At 39.7% G+C, this 16,570-nt stretch overlaps 1 protein-coding gene across 2 annotated transcripts in view; it reads left to right on the forward strand.

Moving 5' to 3' along the window:
* anxa3a (annexin A3a) overlaps window positions 1-16,570 on the forward strand; it is a 63,755-nt gene that overhangs the window by 12,602 nt on the left and 34,583 nt on the right. For both annotated transcript variants that reach the window (XM_043696332.2, XM_043696322.2), the window contains 3 exons: window positions 7,264-7,351; window positions 12,546-12,640; window positions 14,700-14,813. In XM_043696332.2, the coding sequence (XP_043552267.1) occupies window positions 7,264-7,351; window positions 12,546-12,640; window positions 14,700-14,813 (297 nt within the window). The remainder of the gene's footprint in view (window positions 1-7,263; window positions 7,352-12,545; window positions 12,641-14,699; window positions 14,814-16,570) is intronic.

The following is a 16,570-nucleotide window of genomic DNA, read 5'->3' on the forward strand; positions in this document are numbered from 1 at the left end:
TGAATTAAAAGAGGACAGAAAACCTGAAGGCTTGTGGGATTGGAAGTGATTATAGAGATAGGATGGGATGAGGCGTTGGATTGATTTGAAAACTCTTGAACAGATTTTTAAATTAGATTAGATTAGATTACTTACAGTGTGGAAACAGGCCCTTCGGCCCAACAAGTCCACACCGACCCGCCGAAGCGAAACCCACCCATACCCCGACATTTACCCCTTACCTAACACTACTGGCAATTTAGCATGGCCAATTCACCTGACCTGCACATCTTTGGACTGTGGGAGGAAACCGGAGCACCCGGAGGAAACCCACACAGACACGGGGAGAATGTGCAAACTCCACACAGTTTGCACATTCTCCCCGTGCACATTTTTGTTGAGTTTGTTTGCCTTGGGAGCCCATTGACGTTGTTGACCAGGAACAAATGCCTTATCCTGCATGTCATAGAGTCATAGAGATGTACAGCATGGAAACAGACCCTTCGGTCCAACCCGTCCATGCCGACCAGATATCCCAACCCAATCTAGTCCCACCTGCCAGCAACCGTCCCATATCCCCCCAAACCCTTCCTATTCATATACCCATCCAAATGTCTCTTAAATGTTGCAATTGTACCAACCTCCACCACTTTCTCTGGCAGCTCATTCCATACATGTACCACTCTCTCTGTGTGAAAAAGTTGCCCCTTAGGTCTCTTTTATATCTTTCCCCGTCACCCTAAACTTTATGCCCTCTAGGTCTGGACTCCTCAACCGCAGGGAAAAGACTTTGTCTAATAATCCTATCCATGCCTCTCATATGTCTTCCAACATTGAGTTCAAACCTATCATGGGTTTCCTCACTTTGCTCCTTATCAAAATTTACAGCATAGCCCTCATCTCTGTTGTTACTGGACTTTGTTTAATGTTGCTTTGCATTTGACTTTTACATGTATGTTATTAATTTATTATTAGAATATTACTATTCTTCTTCAGAACCTTTTAATATTTTGAAGTTTATGCATTAAAATGTTGAGTTGTCTAATAATTGAAATTAGGTAATGTAAGTAAAACTGCAAAGTGGGAATTTAGTGTGAAAAATTCAGTCAATGAAAAACGTGTTGGATAAAATTGGCTTTTAGATTTGTTATAAGCTCACTATGCTCGAGATGATGACCAATTTCACTCCTTAATTTGTACATAATTTGAAACATTATATTGCTTTGAATTAAGGGTAGACTGTAAATTGGGTATTGTAATCAGATTTAAATAATTTAAAGGAAAATGATCAAATTTGGTATGTATTTTTATTTTACAGGTGAGCTTGTAATAGACCTTTCACAAGGGAAAAAATCTCTAAGCTCATGGCTAATCAAATTTTTACTTAAGTGAAATGGTTTAAAATAGATTTGAGACTTGCACAGTATTTGAAGAACATTCTAATGTAACTGAGAATTTCTAAACATATAAATAGTTGAAAATGTGTTGCTGGAAAAGCGCAGCAGGTCAGGCAGCATTCACGGAACAGGAGAATCGACGTTTCGGGCATAAGCCCTTCTTCAGGAATCATATAAACATATAAATAGCTTATCAACAGAGCACTAGCCAATTACTAACAAGAGCCTTGGTTCATGCCATGTCCTGTACAGAATGATATACAGCAACATTTGACAGGTTACATGTACTTCAGCTTATGGGGTGAAATTCTTTTTAAGGATATTTGTTTCTTGCTCCCTTTTCCCATTCTTGGTCTCCTTACAACATTTGTGAGTCCTTTGGATGGTAATGGACAGTTCAATGCACTTAAAAAACTAGTTGTGAAGAGACGTGTACAAATGGCCTGGGGCTGATCTCCTTCCACCATGGGGAAGTGTCTGGTTTCTGTTTTGTGCTTCATTGGCAGCTGTTTTAAAATTTGGCATGTAGAAAATTGTTAAAACAACTTCGATCCTATTAACGTGATGGTAATAATTTGCGTAGCAAAACTTATCCAGTGTATCTTGTGTAGAAATTCATAAAGTTTGACAACATTTCCTGTTGCATCAAATTATCCCCAACATTGCTCTAAGAAAGGAATGTGTATAGATATTTTTGCAATATTGAATTTCTACACCAGTGAAACTACTTTAGGCAAATTTAGGAACATTTTTAAGTTAGGGACTTTCTTTAGTACACATCATTTGAAAACTGCACTATATTTATTCAAACTTTAATCACATCATCAAGATTTTTTTTAAGGTAGGAAAGACATTGAGCAGAATCATAGTGATCTGAGCCAAACGGGCTATGATAAAATGTGTAGCAGATTCAGACGACAATTACAGAGAGGTCCATCTCAGCATCAAGATCATTTTGCCCCATTTTTAGTGTTTTTCACAAGTGGCATGCCAAGATTCTCACTAGGCAGCAGCAAGATGCAGGTGATGCTCATTATTGTTTGTTCAATGTTATGTGAATGCCACAACTTAGTTCATTAATGTTCACCTACCCATCTTACCAAATTTGCCAAAGAAGCTGGATGTCAAGAAAACTCGACAGGAAAGCCAGTGAGTGTACCAAGCAGAATCAGCTTGTTCCTTTCTCCAAACTGCCTCCATGTTGTGTGCAATCAAACTGCAGACCAGGCAAGATCAACAGGCATTTACCAAACACACCCCTCCTCCACAGTATTGGCATCTGACAATCAATACTGACTATCCTGGCATTTCTGCTTTGTTCTGACAGTACGCCTTGTAAGCACAGACCTGTATTATATGGCACACCAGCAACTTGCTTTGAAAGGCTAAAGCGGAGACATTTTGTGCCCAAGGACAATTTGGGATCGAGCTTAGGGACTGAACCAGGCTGCACATTAAGGATAATCGCTTGCTCTCTTAGCACTTGCTCACTTAGCACCTACCTGCATGCTCACAGCATCCCTTGCCTTGCTTTGTGTTGTTCTGCCAATTACACAAACAGGCAGCTTGTCTTGCTGTTCAACAGTGCTCAGTTAAAGGGTTGTACAACCTGCTGTGCTATGTCAATTTTACACCTACTTCATGTACCAGCAGATTATGTGGTAAACACATCAGTTTTGCCGCAAAAAGTAATTATCTTTCAAAGACTTAGGGGAGTAATCCACACTGAAGCCCATGGATGCACCCATCAGTTAGGTACACAAAGTCAAGAGCAGCCTCCCATTTTGGTCCTAAGGATTGGCCACAGTCAGGAATCCAATCAGTGGGTTCTCAGTTAAGGTCCTATGCCTCTGCAGAGCAGGAAGTAGGACAAAGTTAGTCCATTAACTCCATAGCACCAAGTCGAGGGCAGTAGGATGGTGAGATGTATAGTCATGAATCAGTGGTCTCAGCACATCTTGTCTGGTGGGCTATGAGTCTGTTCAGAGAAAATCAAGGAGTTGGAGCTGGGGTGGGCAAGTGCATCCTTTGCCATGGACATTTGCCTCATCTTTGGGACAAAGGGCAGGAGGCTCCGGGTAATGGCACAGTATAATTGTGAAGGATCAGGTGGATTTGCAAACAAGAATAGGTGAGTTGTTGTGGTTCTGTTCGCCGAGCTGGAAGTTTTTGTTGCAAACGTTTCGTCCCCTGGCTAGGCGACATCATCAGTGCTTGGGAGCCTCCTGCGAAGCACTTCTTTGATGTTTCCTCCGGTGTTTATAGTGGTCTGTCCCTGCCGCTTCCGGTTGTCAGTTTCAGCTGTCCGCTGTAGTGGTTGGTATATTGGGTCCAGGTCGATGTGTTTGTTGATGGAGTTTGTGGATGAATGCCTTGCCTCTAGGAATTCCCTGGCTGTTCTCTGTCTGGCTTGCCCTATGATAGTAGTGTTGTCCCAGTCGAATTCATGTTGCTTGTTGTCTGCATGTGTGGCTACTAAGGATAGCTGGTCATGTCGTTTCGTGGCTAGTTGATGTTCATGTATGCGGATTGTTAGCTGTCTTCCTGTTTGTCCTATATAGTGTTTTGTGCAGTCCTTGCAGGTATTTTGTACACTACATTAGTTTTGCTCATGTTGGGTATCGGGTCCTTCGTTCTGGTGAGTTGTTGTCTGAGCGTGGCTGTTGGTTTGTGTGCTGTTATGAGTCCTAGGGGTCGCAGTAGTCTGGCTGTCAGTTCTGAAATGCTCCTGATGTATGGTAGTGTGGCTAGTCCTTTTGGTTGTGGTATGTCCTCGTTCCGTGGTCTTTCTCTTAGGCATCTGTTGATGAAGTTGCGCGGGTATCCGTTTTTGGCGAATACCTTGTATAGGTGTTCCTCTTCTTATTTTTGCAGTTCTGGTGTACTGCAGTGTGTTGTGGCCCTTTTGAATAGTGTCCTGATGCAGGTTCGTTTGTGTGTGTTGGGGTGGTTACTTTCATAGTTTAGGACTTGGTCTGTGTGTGTGGCTTTCCTGTATACCCTTGTAGTGAATTCTCCGTTCGGTGTTCTCTGTACCATCACGTCTAGGAATGGGAGTTGGCTATCCTTTTCTTCTTCTCTCGTGAATCGGATTCCTGTGAGTGTGGCGTTGATGATCCGGTGTGTTTTTTCTATTTCCGTGTTTTTAATGATTACAAACGTGTCATCGACTTATCTGACCCAGAGTTTGGGTTGAATTTGTGGTAGGACTGTTTGTTCTAACCTTTGCATAACTGCCTCTGCTATGAGTCCCGAGATTGGTGATCCCATGGGTGTTCTGTTGATTTGTTCGTATATCTGGTTGTTGAATGTGAAGTGTGTTGTGAGGCACAAGTCCAGTAGTTTAAGTATGCCGTCTTTGTTGATAGGTTCAGCGTCCTGTTTTCTGTTCTGTATGTCCAGTAGGTTGGCTATTGTTTCTCTGGCTAGGGTTTTGTCAATCGAAGTGAACAGTGCCGTCATGTCGAATGATATCATGGTTTCTTCTTTGTCTATGTGTATATTTCTGATGATGTCCAAGAATTCCTGTGTTGATTGTATAGAGTGTTTGGATCCGCTGACCAGGTGTTTCAGTTCTTTGGCCAGTTTGTATGATGGTGTCCCTGGCAGTGAAACTATGAAAGTAACCACCCCAACACACACAAACGAAGTTGTGACCTTTAAAAGTCCCTTGGAATGGTGTTTGCTGCATCTTCCTTGCTCACAGGTTCCTCATTTACCACCCTTCCCACTTCAAGTTTGCTCGCAGCCATTTTCTTCCCCATTGTGCAGATTCTATGATGAGGGAAGGAAACACCAAATACTCCTCTTCAAGCTGCTTCCAGACTTAACCTAACCATGTTAGTGATCCCCCAAATATCCACATCCCCTTCCTGGTAGTCCATCCCATTAACCCCACAGGTTTCCCCAAATCCCACTATAAACGTGCTTACCTTCACCTACACTCACCTATTCAAAGTTTGTGCGAAGATTTGTAGCTCGGGTGCTCGTTGCTGTGGTTCTGTTCACCGAGCTGGAAGTTTTTGTTGCAAACGTTTCGTCCCCTGGCTAGGCGACATCATCAGTGCTTGGGAGGTCACATGTCTATGAAATGTACAGCACACAAGCTCCTACTCACTGGCTATTCTTCAGCATTGGCCCTCTCTGTATGTTACAGATCTCTGCCACAGCCACTGCTAGACAAAGATATCACCAGGAACCAATGCCGTATGTAGGGATAGGGAGGGAGAAACATTTTTCAGGGAGTGGAGAATTCTACCCTTGCTCCTGTATTTTGCACCAACTCATTTGCCCATCACCAAATGTAAGATCTACCATGACCCAACACAATTGGGCAATGTTTTGAAAGTTTGATTTAGAAAATATATTATTTTAAAAATCCTTCTAATTGCTTTTCTTGAAGAGAACTAACCTGGTGCAGTTTGATCTGAAAACAATTTATCACAAAATGAAAGCAATTTTAATCAGGGGGATACAGATCCTTAGGATACAGGTGACAGGTTTAGATAGAGGACCTGGATTGGTACAGGCTTGGAGGGCCAAAGGGCCTGTTCCTGTGCTGTAATTTTCTTTGATCTTTGTTCTTAATCAGTGTCATCCACAACCTTGAGTATTGCAAGCATTGGAAAATGACATTTAATAAAAACTATCTAGGTCCTTTTCTCTACTTACAGGTGGCTATAGCAGTCAGCAGGAAAGAAAAGTATACTTGGAAATAGACATGCTGGTACTCAATTCTAAGTATAAAAGACTCGTCAGATTAGTGAGTCTCATCTTCCAGTTTTACTAGTTTTTCCTTCCGTGAGATTGTTTAAAGTATCTAAAGCTTGACCCTCACAAAAAAGTTAAATGTAACATTCAACTTGAAGACCTCCTAACAACTACAATTAGTAGAAACTCATAATGGTGATTAGTTTGACCTAGAGGTAAGGCCAGTGTTGTGGGCAACACCAGTTTCTCACATGGTGTTTTTAAAACAGCCAAAAAGGGCAGCAGAAACCTGATTTGGATATATTTGGGCTTGAATTTCTGGAATACTTTGCTTTGGATTGGCCAATTTTGATTACATTCCGCTGAGTAAAACAGCACAACTTAGTGGAAAACTCATGGCCACACTTACATTCATTTGTAATTTGGGTAAAAGATAAAAGCGGAAGAAGGTCCATTCAGTAGATGACTTGTACTCTCACTCTCTCTACTTTGAACATAACCAAACCTGATTTGATTTGATTTATTGTTGTCACATGTACCAAGGTACAGTGAAAAGTAATGTTTTGGGTGCTTTACGGGCATAAAAAGTACATCAGGTAGCAGAACAGAATGCAGAATACAGTGTTACAGCCGTAGACAAAATACAGAGAGAGAGAGAGAGATGAACATTAACATTTGAGAGGTCTTTACAAAGTCTAATAACAGTGGGGAAGAAGCTGCTCTTGAATCTGTTCGTATGTGTAGTCAAACTTTTATATCTTCTGCCCGATGAAAGAGAGTATAACTGGGATGGGAAGGGTCTTTGATTATGTTGGTCGCTTTCCCGAGGCAGTGGGAAGTATAGATGGAATCAGTGGATGGAAGGCTGGTTTGCGACCTGTGTTCAACTCTCTGTAGTGTTTTTGAGATCTTGGGAAGAGCAGTTGCCACACCACACTATAATGCATCCAGATAGGGTGCAGCCTATGGTGCATCTATAAAAGGGACATGCCAAATTTTCTTAGCCTCCTGAGGCAGTAGAGTTATTGTTGTGTATTCTTGACCATCACATCAATGAGGCTGGACTAGGGCAGACTGTTGGTGATCACCACCACTTGTCATGAATGCCAGAAGATAACTGAATATGATACGCAAACGTTATTTAAAATATACTTTTATATTCATTTAATCTAAATAGGTTGGGAGCCGTGGAACCGTGAAAGATTGCACATGCTTCAATGTCGGCAGGGACGTTGATAATCTTCGCAAGGCGATAGTAGGACTAGGTAGGCATATGTTAACTCTGAATTTGCGCTTTAAAGTATAGCTGAATCATTTCTGTATCAAACTTCTAATTGTAATTATTTGTCACAGTTATTTTGGCAGAGACAATATTTAGCGTGCTTATTAATACTTTTTACTTGATACAGTTAGTTCTTGTTCAATATGAATAAGTGAAGTTATACATTAAGTCCACAAACTGAATATTATGAAACCATATCTGTCTAGGTAAATCTTCATGAAAGTAATGTTAAATCTTTAATCTCTTGTAAAAGATGGAAAAGTGTAATGTTCTGACACATGAAGTGGTTAAGGTGAAAGATTAAGGATAAGATAGATCTACATGAATGCCTCAGAAAACTGGCATTACCATGATGTGTCAAATACAAACCACCTCTCAACACCCCACAAGCCAGAAGAACAGCAGAACAGAATGGCTGCAGAATGTTATGAGAAATGACAAATGATGCTCACAACTGATTCCACAAATACGATTGGGTAATTTTGCGCCAAACAATTCTGTACACCAACGTGACTGACCAGGAATGGACAAGTGTGCTAGAACCTACCATCAACACTAAATAACAGTGGGCCAAGACATTGAAAAGACTAGCCCAATAAGAAAAACTCGGCAAGCTCACACAGCAATATCACAGACAATACAGAAGCTTGGATAAAGAACCTATCGAACCAACCACTCTCAGATACGGAAAAGGTCGTCCTAGTACGAGGGATGAACTTCAACCACAGGGACGCAGACAAAAAGAACTTCCTAGCAGCACTGGAATCAACCATGAAAGGCAACAGACTTACTGAAGAAATCCAGCAGGCCATCAGACAGTCATACCAACACTAAGCCAAAAGATAGAAGGGAACACCCTCAACACACAGGAAAGGAAAGCCCTGGAAGTACTTAGAAAGGACAGAAATATTGTAATCCTACTGACAGACAAAGGGCGCATGACCGTCATCTTGAACAGAAAATAATACATTGAAAAAGCAAACACACTACTCACAGATACCGACACCTTCCAACAGGTAGCGATGGATCTGACTCTACAACTACAATCCTATTAAAGTAACACTCAGGAAAATCCACAAGACAGGTGAAATGAACAAAACAGACTTCCAAAGAATGAAACCTGAAGGATCCAACCCACTCCGTTTCTACGGATTACCAAAGGTACACAAACCAAAGACCCCCTTCAGACCCATAGTCTCACTTCCCGGCACTCCAACATACAGACTAGCAAAGGATCTTCACCGTAAACTGAAATACCCAGTAGAAAACTCACATCACTCCATTCACTCCACCCGGGAATTCCTGAACATCATCAAAGACACCAAGGTAGAGGACAACAAGGTCATGGTTTCCTTCGATGTGACGGCCCTATTCACATCTGTAAACATCACCCTGACCGAAGAAACATTGGCCTCACTACTAGATGAACCAAGGACACAAACACCACTCAACACCAGCATCCTCAAACTAGTAGATCTGTGCCTCACTACCCACTTTACCTTCAACGACAAGACCTACAAACAAATCAATGGAACACCCATGGAATCACCAATTTCAGGCAGAAGCAGTTATGCAGAGGTTGGAACAGCCCTCCCCATGGTCCAGCCCAAGCTTTAGATCCACTATATGGATGACACCTTTGTCATCATGAAATGGAACAAATTAGAAGAGTCCCACAAACACATAAACAACATCCTTAACTGGTATAAAGTTGACCAAAGAGGAAGAGAACAACAACAGACTCTCCTTCCTAGATATCACAGTAGAACGAAAAGCCAATGGAGAATTGCAGACCAATGTCTACAGGAAAGTGACATACACAGACCAGATACTCAACTACAGGAGTAATCATCCCAACATGCACAAATGGAGCTGCATCAGGACATTATTTAAATGAGCCACAGCACAGTGCAGCAGCCAAGAACTATGAGATGCCGAAGAAAAACAGCTGCCTGATAAGCACAGTCCGCAATTCTTACACAACAAACCTAAACAAGAAGACACAACATGCCCAGAGACTCTATCCACCTTGCCATACATTAAATACATCTTAGAGATGACGACTAGACTACTCCAGCCCCTTGGCATCATGATAGCCCACGAATCTACCAACACACTTAAACAACTCTTGATGAATCTAAAGGACCTTTACCAACAACCAGCAGAACAAATGTCATATACAAAATACCCTGGAAGGGCTGCAACAAGCATTACATTGGACAGACTGGTAAGAAACTAGCCACCAGGATACACGAGCACCAACTAGCCACCAAAAGACATGACCAACTATTATTAGTATCCTTACACACAGACAATCAGGGTCACCAGTTCGACTGGGACAATATATCCATCCTGGGACAGGCAAAACAAAGGAACGCATGGAATTCCTAGAGGCCTGGCATTCAAACCGGAACTCCATTAACAAACACATTGATTTGGACCCCATTTACCAACTCCTCAGAAACAGAACCAGAAGTAATATCACCCACACAACAGACCAAGAACATAAATTAAAAGCAGGATAGTACACCAGCGCTTCAATGGAGGCTCACTGATGCTGTTACCTAGCATGGTGACAAAACATCTGAAAACACATCTTCCAGCTTAGCGAGCAAACTTACAACCTTGACACAACCTGAGTTACAAATCTTCACAAAAATCGCAATGCAAAGAAAGTTCCAAACAGCACCAGTATGGAAATCCCACATTAACAGTGAAGTAGAGCAAAATACATTTCTAAGACCATTGGCTCTGCTTTTGTGCAGCATGAGCTTTCTGACTGGGATCTATTGGGACTCCCTTTGAGAATGGTTGCACCCCCGTATTGGCAGTCAGAGTTAATAAACACACTGACAACTTAAGTTTGTGATGGATCAACCTACATGTTGGTCACCATCAGAACTGACTATCTGAAGGATTTTGATTTGCACTACCGTTATTACTACCTGCTTTACTGTAATCAAATTTTTAAAAATTAGTTTTTAATCAATAGGAAATACCAATAAGAATCTTGAAATGTTTAGCCAGATTTGAAAGATCAAAATTAAAATCAAGCGGGAAGATTGCAACTGCTTAAGATTTCATTTATGACTTGAGCTGATCTGTTTCAGATGAGACAATTAAAATTGAACAATCTATTAAGCCAGAAAATGAATGCTGAGTTTTTCCTGGAGGCATCACAAGAGCTGTGTAAATAAGATACCTTACCTGTAGGCAGCTGTGGATGTCATTTGAGGGTTTCTAACATTCCAGAGCAGTTTGGAACTACTGTGAATTTGAAAAGTTTCAACAATTACAGAAATAAAGACAAAGTCAGTAGCTTTCAGTGTCAGATGCATATGTCTAAAAGCTATGCTCAAGCTCCAACCAGAATTCTGAACAAATTTTGCAGTTAAGATTTAGCAAGCAATTACAAGTCTTTATTCTTAATTATCTAAAATACTGTTAGTTCTGCTTTTACCTACAACTTGCTTTAGCAAAATTACTATGATGTTACCAGATGTTATTACTAGACATGTAGATCCAAGTCAATATCCTGGTTTGATAGGTCATCTCTTCTTTTGTTTAGGTTTTAATGAAATGGTCTTTCACTGAAACATAGGCACACAGTGTTGCAGAATTTTGCTTTAACAACAAAACAGAAGCTACTATGAAGTGAACAAAGACAAAATACAATAATTAATCTATTTATCTATAATACAAACTCATGGGTTTTAAACATTGCATTTTAACAGAAGTGTAATCCCATTAATCCCAAAATATTCCTTTATAAATTGAGAAGAAAAGGAAGTTTTTGTACAATACCCAAAAGACCCCTCTTGATACAGTACTCAAAACACTGCTTGTGTAACGCCTTTGCAGGTTTAGATCACTTGTAATTTCAATCTTTAAAGTGAAACTGTATAAGGCTTTTTCCTGGAGTTATCACACATTTTCTTCAATATATTCAGCTTTGTAACACCTTCAGGTTTTATCCCAAAACCTCTCATCTGGCACTAACACTAACATTTCACCCCATATTAATCTAATTTATTAAATCTATCATTTTCAGGAGTACTGCTGCGTACAGCCATCCTGTACCAAGGTCTTCCCATTATTCAAAATTAAAAATAAAACTAACATTCTCTTTCCCTCAGCTTCGGGCATTTCTATTCAACTTAAAAGAAAAAAATTTCTAGAATTCCCCACTAAACCTTTGAGGCCCCTGTATTTACCATGCTGGCCACAAACAATCTAAAACAAACACAGGGAAACTTCATCAGTTTCCTCTTTTCACCTCCCCCCCACCTTACCCCAGTTCCAGCCTTCCAGCTCAGCACCGTCCCCATGTCCTGTCCTACCTGCCTATCTTCCTTTTCACCTATCCATTCCACCCTCCTCTCTGACCTATCACCTTCATCCCCATCCCCATTCATCTATTGTACTCTGTGCTACTTTCTTCCCACCCACACCTCCCTCTCATTTATCTCTCCACCCTGCAGGTTCCCTGCCTCTATTCCTGATGAAGGGCTTTTGCCCAAAACGTCGATTTTCCTGCTCCTTGGATGCTGCCTGACCTGCTGTGCTTTTCCAGCACCACTCTACTCCAGACCCACTCTACTCCAGATGTTTCCAGCATCTGCAGTCCTCGTTTTACCTAAAACAAACACAGGTCCATCAGTGCACAAAATTCATTCACTCGACAGCAAGGTTTCAAAAACAGTTCTATTAAAAGAAATCCCCATGGTTACAGAAATACTTACATCTGAATTCTTAACTTCAGACACCCAAAGAAAACCTGCCAGTTACAAACTCAAAACCATAAATCTAAGCATTCAAAAACGAACAAGAAAAATCATACATATAAAACCCATAGTGTTTATGTTACCGTATTTATATTTAACAGCAAGATATCCCACTGTCATAATCCAAGAGTCTTACTGTAACATGTTCCTCATGTCCAGGAAGGGGAAATTGGGTACTTTTTGTACTTGTATAATTTCCCAGCAAAAATAGTGTTTTTCCATTGGAAGTTACTGACTTAGTTGTTGCTTGGCAGGGGATTTTGTCTTGCTTTGTCACTAATTTTCATAGCAATATACACATAAATATTTTGGGATGTTCATGCATCATATGTTCCTAACTCCTACCTAGACACCTTAATGAGAAGCTGATTTTCATTTTAAATCTAATTTTAGGAACCAATGAACAAGCAATTATTGAAATTCTGACACACAGAAGCAACTGGCAACGTCAACAAATTTGCAAAGAATACAAGGGAACCTGTGGACGTGTACGTACCAGACTGTTAAGATAGTCAATCAAGGGCTATTAGTTTTGACTCTGTGACATTGATGTTTTGATTTGACTATAATGCATACAGTTAGATTTCTTGCTTTCCTTATTGCTCAAATTATGATGAGTCACAATAGATAAAGCTTTCCAAAAGGGTTTTTTTTCTCCCTTTCTTTACATAACCCTTTCCACCACCTACATCTCTATCATTTCAATTCTACTATACTACTGAGTAGTAGGATATCCACAATGGCAATATATTGGTTGTCCTATTTTGCTGTCTTTATCTCAATTATTATTGATAATTATCAGATTTTCTCTTGGGATATATTTATAATTGTGTAAGATTAGGTGCTCAGCACTAATAGTGGATTACAAATATGAGTCAATATTCCATGTTAATTGTAAAATACTGTACCTTCACATTGACTGAAAGATACAAACTATTTGTGGATTTGTTCTTTTTTTCTCACTACAGATATATTGATAAAGAAAATACTTACTTATTTAAACACTGACGTGCTTACTTCAAACAATTCAGAATTCAGTTGTCTGGGTAAAGCACAAAAACAAACAACTGCTGATGCTGGAAATTAGAAACAACGGAAATTTCAGGGAAAACGTAGCAGGTCTGGTAGCTTCTTTGGAGAGAAAGCAAAGTTACAGTTTTGGGTCCAGAAGGGTCACTGGGCCTGAAACGTTAATTCTGCTTTCTTTCCACAGATGTTGCCAGACCTGCTGAATTTCTCCAGGAATTTCTGTTGTTGTGTCTGAGTAAAGATTTTCTGCCCAAAATCTCCTTCCGGGGAATCCTGAAAAACTTAAATGTGGTAATTATCACTAACTAACGGGGAATTAAAACAAATGCAATCCTGTTCCCAAAGGACTCACAGACAATGATATGTTCTACTCTTATTTTTGAAATATTTAACAATAGGAATCTAATAGTAGGAATGTTATTGGAAATTGCTATTAAATAAATCTTGTGTTAACAAGTAGAATGTTGTTAAGAGTGCATACATTAAACTGTTGATTGGGTGGTTTATGTTCTGATTAGTGTCAAAAGTATCAGATACTATGATCGTAATTTATAACTTCCCCTCTTGTTATGCAACTGAACAAAACCATTATGACTGGTATAAACCAGTAGTGGAGTGGGACAGGAACAAGTCTGTAATGGTGGCCATTACACTTTTACATTAGTTTGAACAGATTAAGTAGTAATAAAGAGTAAATTAAAACAAGTTTTTTTTTCTATCCTTATCATATCAGCAAGACACCATCTTAAATAAATTACTGGAGGATTTTGTTTATGAAGAGACCAAGTATAATGTAATGTAATTAATTGACAGACCCATTAATTAAACCCTTGAGTGTGTTAACACTTTATAATTGAAGAGCAGATAAGAGGAGGTTCTTCTGTCAGGGACTAAAGAAAAGCTAACTTAATTAAAATGTCAGCATGGTCAGTGATGCCACCTGTGCCTTAGCGTCAGAAGGTTACATTTTCAAATCCCATCGACAACCAGAGCCAGGAGACAGATTTTTAAATACATTTTCATTGAGTCTTGTATTGTTACCTCAGCGTAAAACCTGCGTTGTGAATTGACAAGCTGCCAAAGTAAGTGCCTGATTTTAATTTCCAGTAATTTGTCTTTCAAATTTTATGATCATGTAAATGTAAAAGACCTTTGAAAAATAGGGATTTTTTTCTGTTGTTCTAACCAACCTTCATTCCTCAAACTATACCACTTGAGTTGATTAACTAGTTCCTATTTTATTGCTGTCAGTGAGACAGATTGTGTGCTGTCACTTCCCTGCAATTCAAGAACAACTATACTTAAAACTGAATAAATGTACAGTGCTTTAGGATTTAGATGTATTGAGGATGTAATTGATACTACATAAATATCAGATTGAACAGCAGGGCACTTCAGAGATTATGGTGCAGGGTACCCGAATAAGTAATTGCTAAACAATTTCAGGAAAAAAACCTAAATGCCTTTGCTCTATATTGTTATAATATTTTATTTGGCTGGTCTGTTTTTGTATTTCAGGAGCTAATAGATGATCTAAAAGGTGACCTTTCTGGTGACTTTAAGCATGTGATCACTGCTCTGGTGCTGCCACCAGCACTATTTGATGCACAGGAGCTAGAAAGAGCAATGCAGGTGAGCTTGATTTTCTGTCACTTTCCGGCTTGTCCATTTCTATAAATTGGGAAATAGATTATTTGCTTATCAACAATTGCGCAACTTCTTTTTACGTAAATTCTATACATCACGTCTTGTCTGTACTTCATATTGTAGGCTTTGGAAAGAGTGAAATGCAATAATTTCTAAGTATTGCAGATGTCCAATTTGATCCTGTTCAGTTTCAACACTTACATTTGTTCAGATTATAGGTGAATTAACAGCATGTAACAGCATATTGCTCCTTTACTAAATGTTTTGTACCCCAACATAAAATAAGCTATAGTCATGAACCAGTACCTCAGTGTGATAATTGAATGAATGAGAGGCTTCTAATCATGGTCAGTGTAACTTGGAGGCCTGATTCCAGGAGACCGCAAAGTTGGGAAATGCCTCCTTGCTAAAGTGTGAGTAATGATGACGAAGCTTCTTGAATATGGCCGATAACTAGAACTCTATGAATGGCCTTGGGTACAAGAAAGGTCTGCTGTGCTGTGATCTGATGGTACACCGTAGTAATCATTACTTATCTTTGAAACTCCTATATTCAAGAGGAATTCCCAGAGGAAAGCTTTGCATTGAAAACTGTTTCCAATCAGAGACCAACATACTGAATATTGGCTGAATAGTAGGGATTAAAAAAATGAATGAAACCAATCAAAAAGCAGCAAAATAAGTGACTTGCAATAGCACAGGATATTATAGATCAGGGACTTAAATTCTGGACACCTGGAAATCTGTTTGCATATTTTTTAACCTGAGGAGCTGGTTCCCAAATGAATTAAAAACGAAACCATGGGGAAGTCAATTAAAATGTGCACAATTTTCAGTCCTTTAATGAAGTATATGCACTTCAGCAGTCTCAGTTCAGTCGGATAATATTAGCAACAGCATTCCAGAATTTCAATTCAGTGCTGCACATCCCTCTTATCAAGTCTTTTGTGTAAGGAGTGAAGTGGGTAGACTCATCTTCCATCAGTCAGTTTGGGCTGAATTTTAAACTTGCCACTCTTTCACAGCAGGGTTGACCAGTAGTGTTTTGGAAACAGAGAAATTCAAATATCAGGGTTGTCAGCAAGTTTTCTAATTCAGCCATGGCATTTGTGTCTGACTTCTGAGTTTCTCAATCAGTTGTAGAGGAAAGTGTAGTGATAACCCACTGATACAGTTAATGCTGCACGATATATTAACCCCTGTAATGCTGAGAAAAGAAGCAGATAGAGCCAGACATTTTATGGATGGAAGGTCAACAACAGAAGGTTGTGTTGTATACAGATAATGGGTTAATGTTAGCGACTGCATAAAGCTTCATCCAATTAGATGAGGTCACTCTGGCTAGGGTAGAGATAAGGCAGAACATCTTATGATCATTTAGAGAATAGACCTGTAACCATGGGTCTTCTCATGGTCTTCTAAAAAAAACTTTTAATCAATCTCTTTGGACATGTTATGACATGCCTTTGGGGCAGGTGGGATTTGAATCTGGCCCAGAGCTAGGGACATGACAATTGCACTACTAGACTAACAATGTCTAACAAACGAATATAATTTGCTTCTCTGGTATCATGCAATAACATTCATTTTATTAAGACAAGAGCCTCTTCTTGTTAAGACTCAACAGTGGCTAATCCTCTACTACTGTAAACCAATCAGACATTTAGACCTAGTCAAATGAAAGAGAATTGGTGGCTGTACTCTACTGGCACAAGTTGCATCTTAGTTCTCTAATGCATTCT

This window comes from Chiloscyllium plagiosum, unplaced genomic scaffold, assembly GCF_037043375.1.
Source record: "Chiloscyllium plagiosum isolate Xiang-an unplaced genomic scaffold, Cpla_swu_hap1 HiC_scaffold_1, whole genome shotgun sequence".
In the NCBI taxonomy this organism is placed as follows: domain Eukaryota; kingdom Metazoa; phylum Chordata; class Chondrichthyes; order Orectolobiformes; family Hemiscylliidae; genus Chiloscyllium; species Chiloscyllium plagiosum.